General features: G+C 49.6%; 5 protein-coding genes across 5 annotated transcripts; 1 reads left to right on the forward strand and 4 right to left on the reverse strand.

Moving 5' to 3' along the window:
• Window positions 1–442: 442 nt before the first annotated feature.
• Window positions 443–2,180, forward strand: BGZ61DRAFT_493257 (Alpha/Beta hydrolase protein; the record flags this gene model as incomplete). The annotated part of the gene is made up of 3 exons (XM_046250627.1): window positions 443–1,646; window positions 1,721–1,907; window positions 1,955–2,180. The coding sequence occupies 3 exons, from the start codon at window positions 443–445 to the stop codon at window positions 2,178–2,180; spliced, it is 1,617 nt and encodes a 538-aa protein (XP_046105214.1).
• Window positions 2,181–2,632: 452 nt separating this feature from the next.
• BGZ61DRAFT_350372 (major facilitator superfamily domain-containing protein) lies at window positions 2,633–4,419 on the reverse strand (the record flags this gene model as incomplete). Its single annotated transcript, XM_046240221.1, has 6 exons — window positions 2,633–2,772; window positions 2,828–3,037; window positions 3,086–3,220; window positions 3,268–3,474; window positions 3,563–3,770; window positions 3,826–4,419. The coding sequence occupies 6 exons, from the start codon at window positions 4,417–4,419 to the stop codon at window positions 2,633–2,635; spliced, it is 1,494 nt and encodes a 497-aa protein (XP_046105215.1).
• A 769-nt stretch (window positions 4,420–5,188) lies between these two features.
• Window positions 5,189–6,719, reverse strand: BGZ61DRAFT_388644 (pyridine nucleotide-disulfide oxidoreductase-domain-containing protein). Its single transcript, XM_046242789.1, has 2 exons — window positions 6,184–6,719; window positions 5,189–6,124 (listed from the first exon to the last, which is right to left on the reverse strand). Exons 1-2 carry the CDS (start codon window positions 6,604–6,606, stop codon window positions 5,300–5,302), a joined length of 1,248 nt encoding a protein of 415 aa, XP_046105216.1. The 5' UTR covers window positions 6,607–6,719; the 3' UTR covers window positions 5,189–5,299.
• Window positions 6,720–7,986: 1,267 nt separating this feature from the next.
• Window positions 7,987–9,326, reverse strand: BGZ61DRAFT_493260 (xylitol dehydrogenase; the record flags this gene model as incomplete). Its single annotated transcript, XM_046250628.1, has 5 exons — window positions 7,987–8,054; window positions 8,227–8,304; window positions 8,360–8,664; window positions 8,733–8,963; window positions 9,037–9,326. 5 exons carry the CDS (start codon window positions 9,324–9,326, stop codon window positions 7,987–7,989), a joined length of 972 nt encoding a protein of 323 aa, XP_046105217.1.
• Window positions 9,327–9,769: 443 nt separating this feature from the next.
• On the reverse strand, window positions 9,770–11,693 carry BGZ61DRAFT_449721 (uncharacterized protein). The gene is made up of 3 exons (XM_046245647.1): window positions 11,256–11,693; window positions 11,105–11,206; window positions 9,770–11,058 (listed from the first exon to the last, which is right to left on the reverse strand). Exons 1-3 carry the CDS (start codon window positions 11,614–11,616, stop codon window positions 10,097–10,099), a joined length of 1,425 nt encoding a protein of 474 aa, XP_046105218.1. The 5' UTR covers window positions 11,617–11,693; the 3' UTR covers window positions 9,770–10,096.
• Between the last annotated feature and the right edge of the window lie 424 nt (window positions 11,694–12,117).

Raw genomic sequence — 12,117 nt, forward strand, 5'->3', positions numbered from 1 at the left:
GTCGGTTGTCTTGATTCTTCGGATGACGATCGGTAGTTGGCCAATTGACGGGTCTTCTCAATCCAACGACGAATGTATCAAGCAAGGCCTCGATTCATGACGGTCGGTCAGCAACACTTTGTAGAAATTGGGGACACACCAACTGGGAGAAGCTGCAGATCGGCCGGAGATCCGAACTAAGCGTGCTCTTGTTGGTGGGCCTGATAGCCCACAATTGACGAGCCCACAGTTGACGAGCTCACGTTACTAATGCAATGCGCCTACGGTACGGATCTCGGATGCACGGCTCGGACCTCTTTATCATCAGTATTCGGGGACTTTCGGCAACTTTGAAAGAAAGCCTCATGGTCGGAGCCCCGAGACTCATCAATCCCGAGTGTCTCATCGGACCCAACTAAAACACTCAACGAAATAACTGGTGACTACCCAGCTTGCTGCCAAAATGGGAAACACAATCTCATACAACGAAACACCATTCGAATTAAGCCTAGGCGAAAAGGGAACAATTCGCGGGCTTCAATTTGACAACAAGTCATGTCGCTATGCTGGAGTTCCTTATGCCCTCCCGCCAACGGGCGAGCACCGATGGCGAAAACCTCGACCTCTGCCAGCTTCCTACACCTACGGTGGTGCTAATGGAGACCCATATGATGCGACCCGCTTCAGGGCAGTGTGTCCGCAAAAAGCATTCCACGTTGGAAATGCCGAGGGTGGTTCTGGTGCCTACAGCGAGGACTGTCTTTTCGTCAATATCTGGACGCCTGTCAGGCAGGATTATGATAACGGAAAGAAGTGGCCGGTGATGCTTTGGCTACATGGAGGCTGGTTTCAAATGGGTGATCCGTCACAAGAACCTGGAATGGACCCAACAGAGATGATATCTACTGGTGGACTGAATGCGATCGTTGTGGCGATTGGTTACCGGTTGAACGTTTTTGGCTTTCTTGCTGGGCAGACGCTCTTAAGTGAAAGCGGTGGTGATTCGGGTGGAAATTTCGGGCTCTGGGATCAGCGCATGGCTGCAGAATGGGTCAAGGACAATATTTCGTTCTTCGGAGGTGACCCGAATAACATCACACTCGCAGGTCGCAGCGCTGGTGCGTACAGTGTTGAGGCTCAAATGCTCTATGAGTTTCGCAAGCCTGCACCTGGAAACTCCCTGTTCCGGCGCATCTTCATGGACTCGAATGCGATACCAGCCCAACCCAAGTCTTTGACCGACGGCCAAGAGCAGTTTGACGAGCTCTGCGCCCATTTCAATATTGATGCAACCTCTTCGGTCGATGGGAAGCTTGCCAGCCTGCGGCAAATCAGTGCGCTCGATCTCGTGAAAGCCATTCCTCATCTAAAGCAACATACTTTCCGCCCTGTCACTGATGAAATATTTATTCAATCTGGAATGGTTGAATACCTCCAAGGCCAGGAGTTTGCTAATGAGTTCAAGGCCAGGGGCTACCGGATTCTGATCGGTGAAGTGCTCAATGAGGAGACATTGTATTCTGCATACAATGGTCCGACAGAGCCTACAATAGAAGCCCTCCAACTCCAAGTATCAAACTATTATGCACCGGAAGTTACAGATCGAATACTCCAGTGCTACGAATTGCTGAAGTCAGATAACCTGGAAGAGTGGAAGACGCTGTTTGGTGAGGAACCCATTGACGCGAAAATACCCAAAGTGGCTGAGGAGTTGACATATTAATCAAATGGCGCATTTCAGGTCAAATAATCTCGGATGGCCAGGTGCGCGCACCATCCAGAGCCCTCGTGAAGCACCTTGTAACGAACGGGGTGGACATTCGAAACACATGGCGCTATCAAATTGCCTATCGTCTGTCGTTCATCGACGAAACAGTAGCACCCATGTCATTTGGCGTTGCGCACGCAATGGACAAGCCATTTTGGAAGTAGGGATTTCCCATTCACATCGCTCGCACTCACTTACATTGAAAAGCTTCTCAATTTGTCACGGGCCTACGCCCGACGAGAGGCGCCTGATGCAAGACTGGATCCAGATCCTGATTGCCTTCGTGAATGACGATGAGGACTACGAATTCGGCACAAAGGCGGTCGATGAAATGAGACTGGCCACTCCACAAGCGACAATTGAAGTTCAGCAAGACAAGCGATGGCATGAGCTTGTGAGGATTGGGGAGGTCTTCGCTGGTAGAAGTTTGTAAATAAGAAGCAATATATGAGACCTCAATAGCTACTAAGACTCACTATACTCTACAAATACAGACGGACTGACCTAAGGAAAGGGTTGTAAGACTAAAGAGTCATGTCCTGGTTCAAAAACTACAACTAGTATTGCGAAAGCACGACCTTCTTCTTAGGATAAATACGCAACGGGAGCGGTTTACCATGCTGGAAAAGCACAAGCGAAGTCATTCAAATGTAGTATAAATATACTGTAGTGCTCTGGTGCTTTTTCTTTTTACAACAAAATCCCATTTTTATCAAGATCACCATTCCGCGAGAGGAGCATGTCAGGAGGCGGATACAAAGACATCGAATTAATACTCCCGAGCAAAGTAAATTTGAGGAAAACTCTCAACTAAACGAGAACACCCCGCACACCTATAATATCATTCAAGCAGGGTCATAGTGCTCAATCTGCATTACCAGCCACTCAATATTTGTACCGGAAATGAATATTCTCCCGATCCGTCATGTCCGCCTCCGCATTTATCTTTCCAAGCCGTTCACTCTCTTCCTCTGAGATTCCCTGCTCTTGAATAATCTTGGCCCGTCGTCTATTTTCCCAGATGTCTAAACCTCGATTAGTTCCTTCCTGTAGTGCAACAGGCAGACTTGTAGAACTCACAGTAGAATCTCCACACTCCCATGCTGCAGAATTCGACGCAGTAGAGTATGGCGCAAGCAGTGATACCTCGAACGTATTTCGGAGCGTCTGAAGCCACAAACATCTGAGCTCCGACAGCGTTTCCAACACAGTATGCAATGAAGAGGACTGTAGCTGTCACCGTCTTCTTGGTTCTCCCTGCAACATTGGAGGGCAGGAAGGTCCAGATCACTGTATCATTAGCGGATACGGTGACCCGTAACAGTATCAATTACTTACTGAGTCCAGGCAAAGTGCCGAACACTTGCATCATATACATGCCCCATCGAGTCCACTTCATGCTATCGGTTGGGAGTAATGACAGGGCCAACATTCCACTAAAGGCAGGTATGAGTGAAAACATCATCATGAGGACTGCGAGTGTTAGATTGGGCATATCAGATTGCACTAGAAGAACTTACATCGGAAGTTTGGTTTCTTGAAGGTAATAAATCCAACGGTCAAGAACCAGCAAATGCCGAAAGCATAGTAAGGAGTCGATCCCTTCAGAAGTGTCTCCAATGATGTAAATCCAAATGATTTCCAGATCAGCTTTGAAAAGGTGGTGTTGGCACCATTAGGAAGAGCGTTGATAATGGTTACGAAGAAAAAGAAGTAAGTCTGTGGGTCTATGTGCCGATATGTCAGTCGAAGTTTCGCGTAAGGACCATTGGGGACGTGTCAACCACTGTCACCCACTCCAGATGATTGACGTACCTTTGAATGTTATCCAGACCTGCTCCCATTTAAATTCCTCCCGCTTCTCACGATCGGATCCTGTTTGGTTTGCAATGACACGAGAAATAGCGGCACGCTTTTCGTCCTCACTCAGCCATCGCACCTCACGGGGAGTTCCCAAGATGAACCAGACCAGGACGCCCAATACGATAGTCAAGGTTCCAAGAAAGAATGAGATTCCTTTCCACTGAGGTTGTTTAATTAACATTTAACATCTTTGGGGTCTTGTGAGGGTGACTTACTGGGGCCAAGCCATTGGGGTTCTTCTCCGCATGCAGGCCAATGCCGTACATGCTGAGACCGGCAATAATATTCATGCCTGCGTTAGAGGTTCCCCAAATGAGAGATCGCAAGGTGTGTTCTTGCGAAGTGTACCATGCTCCTGTCATCAACATAAACGTCGGCGAAATTGTACACTCGAGAGCTCCCTGAATTGTACGAAGGACCATGAGATGGGCGAAGTTCTTGGCGAAGGCAACGCATAGAACAATAACACCCCACAGAACCATGACGGTGGCCAAGAACTTGCCAGTGTGGCATTTCTGCATCAGCCAATTGCCGGGAGCCTCGCAAAGCATGTAGGAGAGGTAGAAGATTGTGCTCAGCCAGTTGAACTGCTCGCCGACAAGGCCGGTATCCTCTCGGATGCCGAAGACGGCTTGCACACTGAGAGATGTTTTGTCAGCTTGTTGTGTTCCATAACAGAACCACATCAGCGGCAGCAGCCACAGATCGATCTTCCAGCGGAGCTTTCTGTAGTACTGGTCGGAATATTCCGGTGCAACATCAACGGTACCCTCAAGGATATCGTCGGTGAATTTCCCTTTCTCGGTCATGGCGATGTTGTCAACGGCCTTGTCGTTGAGACTTGGCGTGTTTTCCGCCATTGTATTTCGCTCTTCGGGTACTTCTGGCTGTTTATTTCGATTGTGCTGGGCACAATTGATGAGGACTGGCTGACAGTGCTTTGGACTTGTCTAGCAAGCCAAAGGTTGTGTTCTTTATATTATCAAGCGGCTAACATTTGTCTTGTCTGCGATCACTCCTTAGTCGACCACATATTTGCCTTGAGTCTCAGCATCTGATGGTCGCCCGGCCGGGTCTCCTCCGAAGGCCGGCTGGGCAGTCAAGCACATCCATTGATAATGCACTAAAAAGCTCCGCTATTTGACAAGCCTGTCTATCAGGCTAGCATGTTCGGTCGGGACACCCCGGGATACTAGACAACGAGAGATAGCGGTTGACGTTAATCTGCGGGGGAAAATTATTCCTTAAAGAGGAAATCACCCTTATCTCGGAGGCCAAAAATGCCTCCGAGCTATTGCGTAACCTTGATACAATGAGCAGGTTAAAACCACCACGTACCCACGGCTAAATCCATCGCAACTAAACGGATGCGAATACAATATCCTGCTCGGACGAAGTGGCTCACGAGCCTCGTACGATATCCGAACGGTATTAAATTTTCGGTTGCTTGAGTGGGTTCGGTGAATAAGTGAGCGTCGTATTCCCGGAGAGCTCATGGATTGCCCCTTGTCACATGGCCAAACGGAACATGAACTAGGATCTTCATTGGATGGCCGACATTTCATCGGCGGCCAAACTTCCATTCGTGGATCAGGCTTCTTGTTATTCGGGGACATGAAGTTCAATAGTCTAGGATCTTTCTATTACCTCTAGAACATAACCTGCAACGCCAAAGTCTATCTAACGAATCTATGCCGTTTTAGATGGGTCAACCCATTGAGGGACTGACTTTCTGAGGAACCTCATGAATTTCCAGAAGCCAACCGCGTGTTCGACATTACCTAACGGGTCAATCACGCGCTCTGGGAAAGCAATACCGGCTCCAAACAGTCCAGGAATGTGCTGTCGGCCGTTCGAGCCTGAACTGGTAGGGGATTTCGAGAAGAAGCGGCCAGTAAGATCGTCGTGCTGAATTGCCAACGGTTCGGGCTTTGCATCGACTGATTCAGCCACAGTCAAGTCGGGGAGGGCATCTCGCTTGTACCCGATGGCCTGGATGATGTGTGTACAGCTGGGAAGCTCTGCACGATAGATCTGGTCTTCTTCGCCGCGGGGCGTCCATAATTTTGTCATGACCTTGCTGACAGGGCTGGTCGCAAAAGCGTCACCCTCGAGGTTTTCGCGTGCCCACTGAGCGGCCTGGCCCTTGAGGCCTGTGTTGTCACGTAAGATCCAGCCGTCCATATACTCGGCGTAAGACAAGTCCTTGTGTCGGGTGAACCACTTGATACGGAGCTGGGGATGGCTGCTTGCAGCCATGTTGTATAGATTCATCAACACCAAGATGGCAGAATGCGAGGCACCGACAACTGCAACTGTGGCGTCTGACTTGATTGTCTTGGCGAGCTCTGACGGTGTGAGTCCAATGTCTAGATGCACCACCTCCAAGGTCCCTGGAAGCTTCTCAATGATGGGGAGCGGGTTTTCAATTGGGCTGGAGCCAGTGCACAGCACAAGCTTCGGTGTCTCGACGTGGTCTTTGCCATCTAAGACAGCTGTCCAGAGCTTGGTGTTCTGTAATGAAACCAGTGTGAGCTTAGTTGGCGGGGTGACAGGATGCGATTCACTCATACCTCATCAAAAGTGGCGGCGGTGACTTTGCCGTAATGTTGATGCACGTTATCGAAATGACGAGCAACGCCATCTGTGAGCATCAAACACATATCGGCAGCGTGGCCAAGCTCACAACCCTCGTCCTGCTTTAAGCGCTCGAGCGCCGTTATCGCATTGGGCTTCTGCGCCAAGGAGACGATCTGTCGGAAAGGCTCCACGGCGGTCGCGAAGCCGATAAACAAGTCGACCTTTGTGTTGCTCGGCACTTCTCTGTAATGATCTCCCACACGACCGCCTCGAAACACGGGGTCTACCCAAAGCTGATTTCCCTTGGGTTTCTGCTCCAAGATGTTGCCCACGACGGCCAGACCGCATGGCCCGCCGCCGACGACAATCGCGTCGACAAAGCGGTGCTTTGAGATGGATTTGGCAGCTCGGAGCATGGCTAATACGACGACGGCGTCTAGATGGACGCTGTGGGAAGAATGGTGGTATGAGCTGCCAACCAGGCGACGCGGTGATGAGGATAAGGGAGATGCAGCTTTAAAATTGCAGTGGGTAGGCTGAGAATTAAAACAACTCTCCGTAGAACGGAAGCTGTGACATGCTAAAACTATTATTAGAGCCAATCAAGCTTTCAGAATGTCCACACTCCAGTCCCCACATCGCCAGCCACTAACTACACGTCAGTATCTGCTCAATCAACGACAAAGAACCGTGTGTTCTCCCCGAAGCTGGACATGTTATGGATCCGTTTGAACTCCGAGAAAAACTCCTTCATCGGGTGGAGATAAGGCCACGCGGCGACGTGCATGGAAGGACCCACTGTTAGAGCCTACCGCGTAATATGTAGTGGAACATGTTCAGGATACCGGGACGCGTCATGTAAACGAATAACAAAGAGACGGTGAATATACAAGAGGGTAGTCGTACTAAAACAAGTGTAATTATGAGCCCTTGATACAACGTGGCATGATCTCAAACCTGGCACGGCCAGGACGGTGGTCCGTAACCCTTGCAAGCCACACGCCATGCGCCTATCGTTCTTCGGAATAATCAGCAGCTAATTTCCTAGCCAATTCGGATTTTGAAAGTTTTTTATAGACCGCCTAATTCATCAGTCTATAAGAAAAAGGCCTCAGCATTTGGAAGGTGGGCGAGGATAATATTCATGTTACGACTGCATGTGGCAATTCAGCCACATATCCAAATTCGTCGTGGACACTTTTTCGGCATCTTTGATGCCGATGCGCATAGAAGCGGCTTTAAACTCCGAGACCTCCGCCCTCTGTTCTTGATATCGCTCCCCGTGGCATGAATTCTCGGACACAGAACACTGGCGATGGGGAGCGAAGGCAGGCGCGCAAGGCGTGATAACAGCTCGAGGCGAGAGTAATGAACTAGAAATCGGACAGTGGCTTTGTGCAGTTCTCTCTGGGTTTATTTATGACTAAAGGAGACAGGAGCGAGATTATACGACATCCTCAAAAACTTCCTCTCGTCGTGCCACTAGCAGGTTAACTGGTGAAAAAGTCACAAATTACAGTCAGTTTTAGTTAAAAAAGCCGTTTCCTAATTCCGGACCGCATAGCGCAATTTTCGCGTATGGGCATCAGTGAAAAGTCTTCAAGTTCAGGTGAATAAATTCGAGAACCTGCAAGCGACTTGGAATTGATCGATCGAGGCCCAGCCAAAGCCCTGGGTCGACATATGAGTGTCAAGCCTGCGAGAATATCGAACTTTGATAGGTTCACAAAGCGACGCAAAAGGGTCATCTGGTGTCCATGTCACCTCTTTCTATGTCAAATCTCTTCTTGTTTCAGCTATTTCTGGTTTAAAATAACAATTTTGATGTCTTTCCTCGCATGCTGCGCCTCGAAAGCCTTTGCCGCTTCAGTCAAAGGGTACGTGGAAGTAATGAGTGGCTTTAGGTCGACCATCTTTCGCGAAAGGAGACTGATGGCATCAGCGAAGCATCCTGGAGTATACCTAACAGTCCCTATATCGAATAATAAGTTAGCATTTCCTAGAAGCCACACATTGAAACCATGAGAATCGCAGACCTTTAACGGTAAGCTCCTTATCGGTGACCATGAAAAGGGGGAACGATGTCAGTGGCTTGCCCAAGCCAGCTTGGATATCTGCAGAAAATCATCAGCTTTATTTTCAGCGCTTGCAGTCCTTTCGTTCACGAACATGTTCCACCCTGCTTCAGCATGCAGACGGCCATTTGGGCGCAAATCTCGGCTCCGCTCGCTTCAACGGCGACATCAAAGCCACTCCCAACATCATAATCGGTGATTATTTCTTTGGCATACTCCTGGGAAAATGCCAAGGAGTCTTTGGATGGGTCATCGTTCCTGGCCGTGACAATTCCCGCATCTGCACCGTAGGATTGGGAAAACTTCGTACGCGACTCTTCAATGTCGAACATGACGATCTTCTTGACGCCATAGGCTTTTGCGACGGCAAGGATGAGCAATCCAAGAGGGCCACATCCACTGCAACAAGTTATTTCGGCATAAGGATAGATGAAAAAACCATTGAGGGACATTCGCAAGTCACTTACAAGATCGCCATGGTCTGGTGCATGTTTAGGGCCGCTCGTCGTGCCAACTGTATCGCAATCGCCAAAGGCTGGATTGCTCCGGCCTCTTCCCATGATATGGTCTCGGGGATGAGTACTGTCATAGATGCAAGGCAAGTAACGTACTGGCAAAGGGTACCATCGGTCGGGTCAAGCCCGCAGTACTTGAGGTCGGCGCAGATGTTTGTTTTTCCCTGCGCACAGAACTCACATCTGGTATTTCAATTAGTCCTCGATTTATCTTCTCGTGACTCTGGATATTGAGTTAGAGCCGGTGCCTACGTACTCCATACAGGCGAATCCAGGCTCAACTGCAACCCTCTGGCCAACATTCCTGTTCGTGACGTCCTTGCCGACTTTGACAATGACGCCTGAGGACTCATGGCCTAGGACAAGCTGCCGCGAAACCTTGTCACTTTCCCAATTGTGGCAGTCAGAACCACAGATACCGGTCGCAATAATCTCAACCAATACTTCGCGGTCGCCTGGAGGTACGACAGGCCGCTGCTGAATCTCTAGCTTCTTGGCACCAGTCCATACGACAGCACGGTTAGACGTTGGAAGAGGAGCGTCCATGGTGGAGTTCAAGTTCCCTAGATGAGATAGATGGCAGCTGCTTAGACTCAGTCGCCGACGAATTAGGCCAATGTCGAATAATCGATAGCTAATAATAGAAGAAATATTCGGAGCTCTTGGTCGTTAAATGTTGAGTTAGATTTTCAGCAAGGAGTAAAATTATCTCTTACCATATTTCAAGAACATTGCCTTGCTTGTGCCCGAGACGGATCAATGCATCAAACGACGGCACGGAGCTCGGCCCGGTATCAGATAATGGCAAGCCACACCTGTCAGCCCGAAAACTCCTACGGTAGATCCCCGCTACTCCCAAGCAATAACCCCTGGACGATGCACAATCCACAAAGGTTGGAAAGATTGATTCCAGTTGTACTTGCATGAAGCTGAGAAGCTAATGATTGAGAAACAAGACCAAATCTGTACTAGAATATCACAAGAAAACCGGCGCTATTGTCCTAAGCTCTTAGCATTCTCTCCATTTGGCTGTCTGCTATTACACCAAAGTTACCCTAGACAAGTGAGGGCTTTTTATTCCGTCCAAAAGATGGCTGCACCGGAGACAAAGAAATGAAGTCGAATGTTCTAGTCCCCCGATTGTTTATTCTTTTCCTCTCGTGTGAGCCTGCCCCCACAGAGTGTGCAGCAAATCCAATGCAAGTGGACACACAAGGTCTCTTTTCATTGAGGACAATAAGGACTGATGATAGTTGATCAATCTGGTCAGAGGGATCTGGCCTATCGTGTTAGGGAGGCGTAAGGGCTGCTATTTATCATGCAGCTGACATCATTGAATCCCAGAACTCCTTGCCCGGTTTCCCATGCGCAACTCCAACCCAAGGGAATGATTGGAGGGATGTCTTTGCGTCCTCCCAGCTTTTAAAATCTAGCTCGCCTGCCAGTGTCCTGGTATGTGAACCAAGACATATTTCTGGTTTATCCGATACCAACAACCCATACATAAACGCGACCCAGAACCGAAGAGGGCTATAATCAGCGCCCATAGGCATCAGTACATCACGCTCAACCCGATCCCGTAGCATCTCATACAGCAAACCAGTATGAATATCCCGCAAGCACTCTACCGGATAGGCAACAGTGGCTAGAAATGCGAGAAGACTTAGATGCCACAGGTCGTCCAATGGGTTCTGCGGCCTCTCGCCTCGAAGTGGTGCAAAATCCAGGAGCCCTTGCCACAGCCGAGTCATCTGATCCTGATATTCTAGCCCCACCGTCTTAGCCCTTCCAGGACATCGACACAAAGCCATGATCTCCTCGGTGAACTTTCGCAGGGGGGCACATATCTGTTTTAGTGGATACACGAGTGGCCGCCTGGTCTGCCCAAGCAACGAGCTAATCGTCAACCTCATATGCCCAAACCGAGTCGGGGTTCCCTCCCTCAGAGCCATCTCTATGTCTGTGCGACAGATCTTATGCATAAGAGTACGATTACTGTCCCCCAATGAGGCCAGTCCGCCTGGGCGAAGGGAGAGAATGCGCTGGAGGCCATCAAAGTGGATTAAGCCGCGGGGAGTATCGCGGATAAGGTTGCTGTGGATGGCGAAGGAAGCGACGACGGCGAGAGTGGAGTCACTCGGGGTGGAAGGTTGAGAGAGCTTGTGGTTAATGAGCCGGAAAGCCTGGGAGAAGTGACGTGTTGCTTCGAGGGTCTCGCTTCCAGGTTTGTGGAAGAGGGTAAGGTAAGTTGCCGTCATAGCGAGCAGGGAGTGGAGGACTAGATATATCAGTACATGTACAAATAGAGGACGATAGTATCATACAGGCTTGATCGGATATCATATATTCAAACCAAGGGGCGCCAATTCCATCGGGCGGGCGACAGAACGCGAGCGGATAGATGATATCGATAACGGCTGAATGGACTGTGGGCGACATTAACAATATGCACCTCAAGTTGTCAGCCAGACTTACACTGGTATACCATGTACCTCATAGACGGCGTGAACTGAATAGGGAATGAAAAGTATTGGAACTCGCTACCCGCGAAGGGATTGGAAGACGTTGCGATGTCTACAGCAATGATCTCAGGGAAGAGGAGTTTGCTCCCATCCTGCCGTGCAGCAGCATCCTTGGCAACCTCAATAATCCCACGCTCCTCTTCATGTGGCTGATGAACATCACCGAAGAACTCATCCGTCTGAGGCGGCGCGTTCTTTCGACCACGGCCTTGTATCTTTCTGCCCAGATTCCTGCCCTTCATGACGTGGCTACGGATCGCCCGTCGGGAGTCCGGGGTATTGGCCGTACCGTTATCGATAAATTGGAAGCTCATTGCGTACTAGAGACGGAGTATCGGTCGCGGGGCCCGGGAGATCAAGCATCTGACGCAAGGATCGTGTCATGTCGAAGGTCCAATCTGTGGACCACGACCGGGCGGCGTGGAATGATGTTGAGTTTGGTTTAAGTCCGTAAACTCCGACGACGGAATATGCCGCGTGAAGTCATCCTGTTGTCAACTCTTCCACCAACATGTTTATGAGCAACACCTTGGGTGCAAGATGAAATGAACCTCATGTCGGGATGGCAGGGTAGGCGTGGAGGGTAGGATGCGTTGGTAGGTAGCTTCAGATTCGCAATCTCTACCAGGTAGTAGCCAACATATACCAGCCCTAGGTTGATTAAAGCTGTAGGATTGGGATACAATGCAAGCAATCAAACGAACTCGTAGTCCTTGTTAATACGTGAAGCTTTTTGGCAGAGTTCCAGATGCCAGATGAATGATCGGTATGTCTCGAAGAAAGACAGCCTCCACAAGGCCCGCGTGACAACAAAA

This window comes from Ilyonectria robusta (assembly GCF_021365365.1).
Source record: "Ilyonectria robusta strain PMI_751 chromosome Unknown BGZ61scaffold_8, whole genome shotgun sequence".
NCBI lineage: Eukaryota > Fungi > Ascomycota > Sordariomycetes > Hypocreales > Nectriaceae > Ilyonectria > Ilyonectria robusta.

Coding starts and splice junctions, on each gene's coding strand:
- BGZ61DRAFT_388644 (XM_046242789.1), bottom strand. CDS start 6,606: ATGCTCCGAGCTGCCAAATCCATCTCAAAGCACCGCTTTGTCGACGCG. Junction 6,125..6,183: donor CCGCCGCCACTTTTGATGAG/GTATGAGTGAAT, acceptor GTTTCATTACAG/AACACCAAGCTCTGGACAGC.
- BGZ61DRAFT_449721 (XM_046245647.1), bottom strand. CDS start 11,616: ATGAGCTTCCAATTTATCGATAACGGTACGGCCAATACCCCGGACTCC. Junction 11,207..11,255: donor GAGGTACATGGTATACCAGT/GTAAGTCTGGCT, acceptor TGTCGCCCACAG/TCCATTCAGCCGTTATCGAT. Junction 11,059..11,104: donor TATGATATCCGATCAAGCCT/GTATGATACTAT, acceptor TGATATATCTAG/TCCTCCACTCCCTGCTCGCT.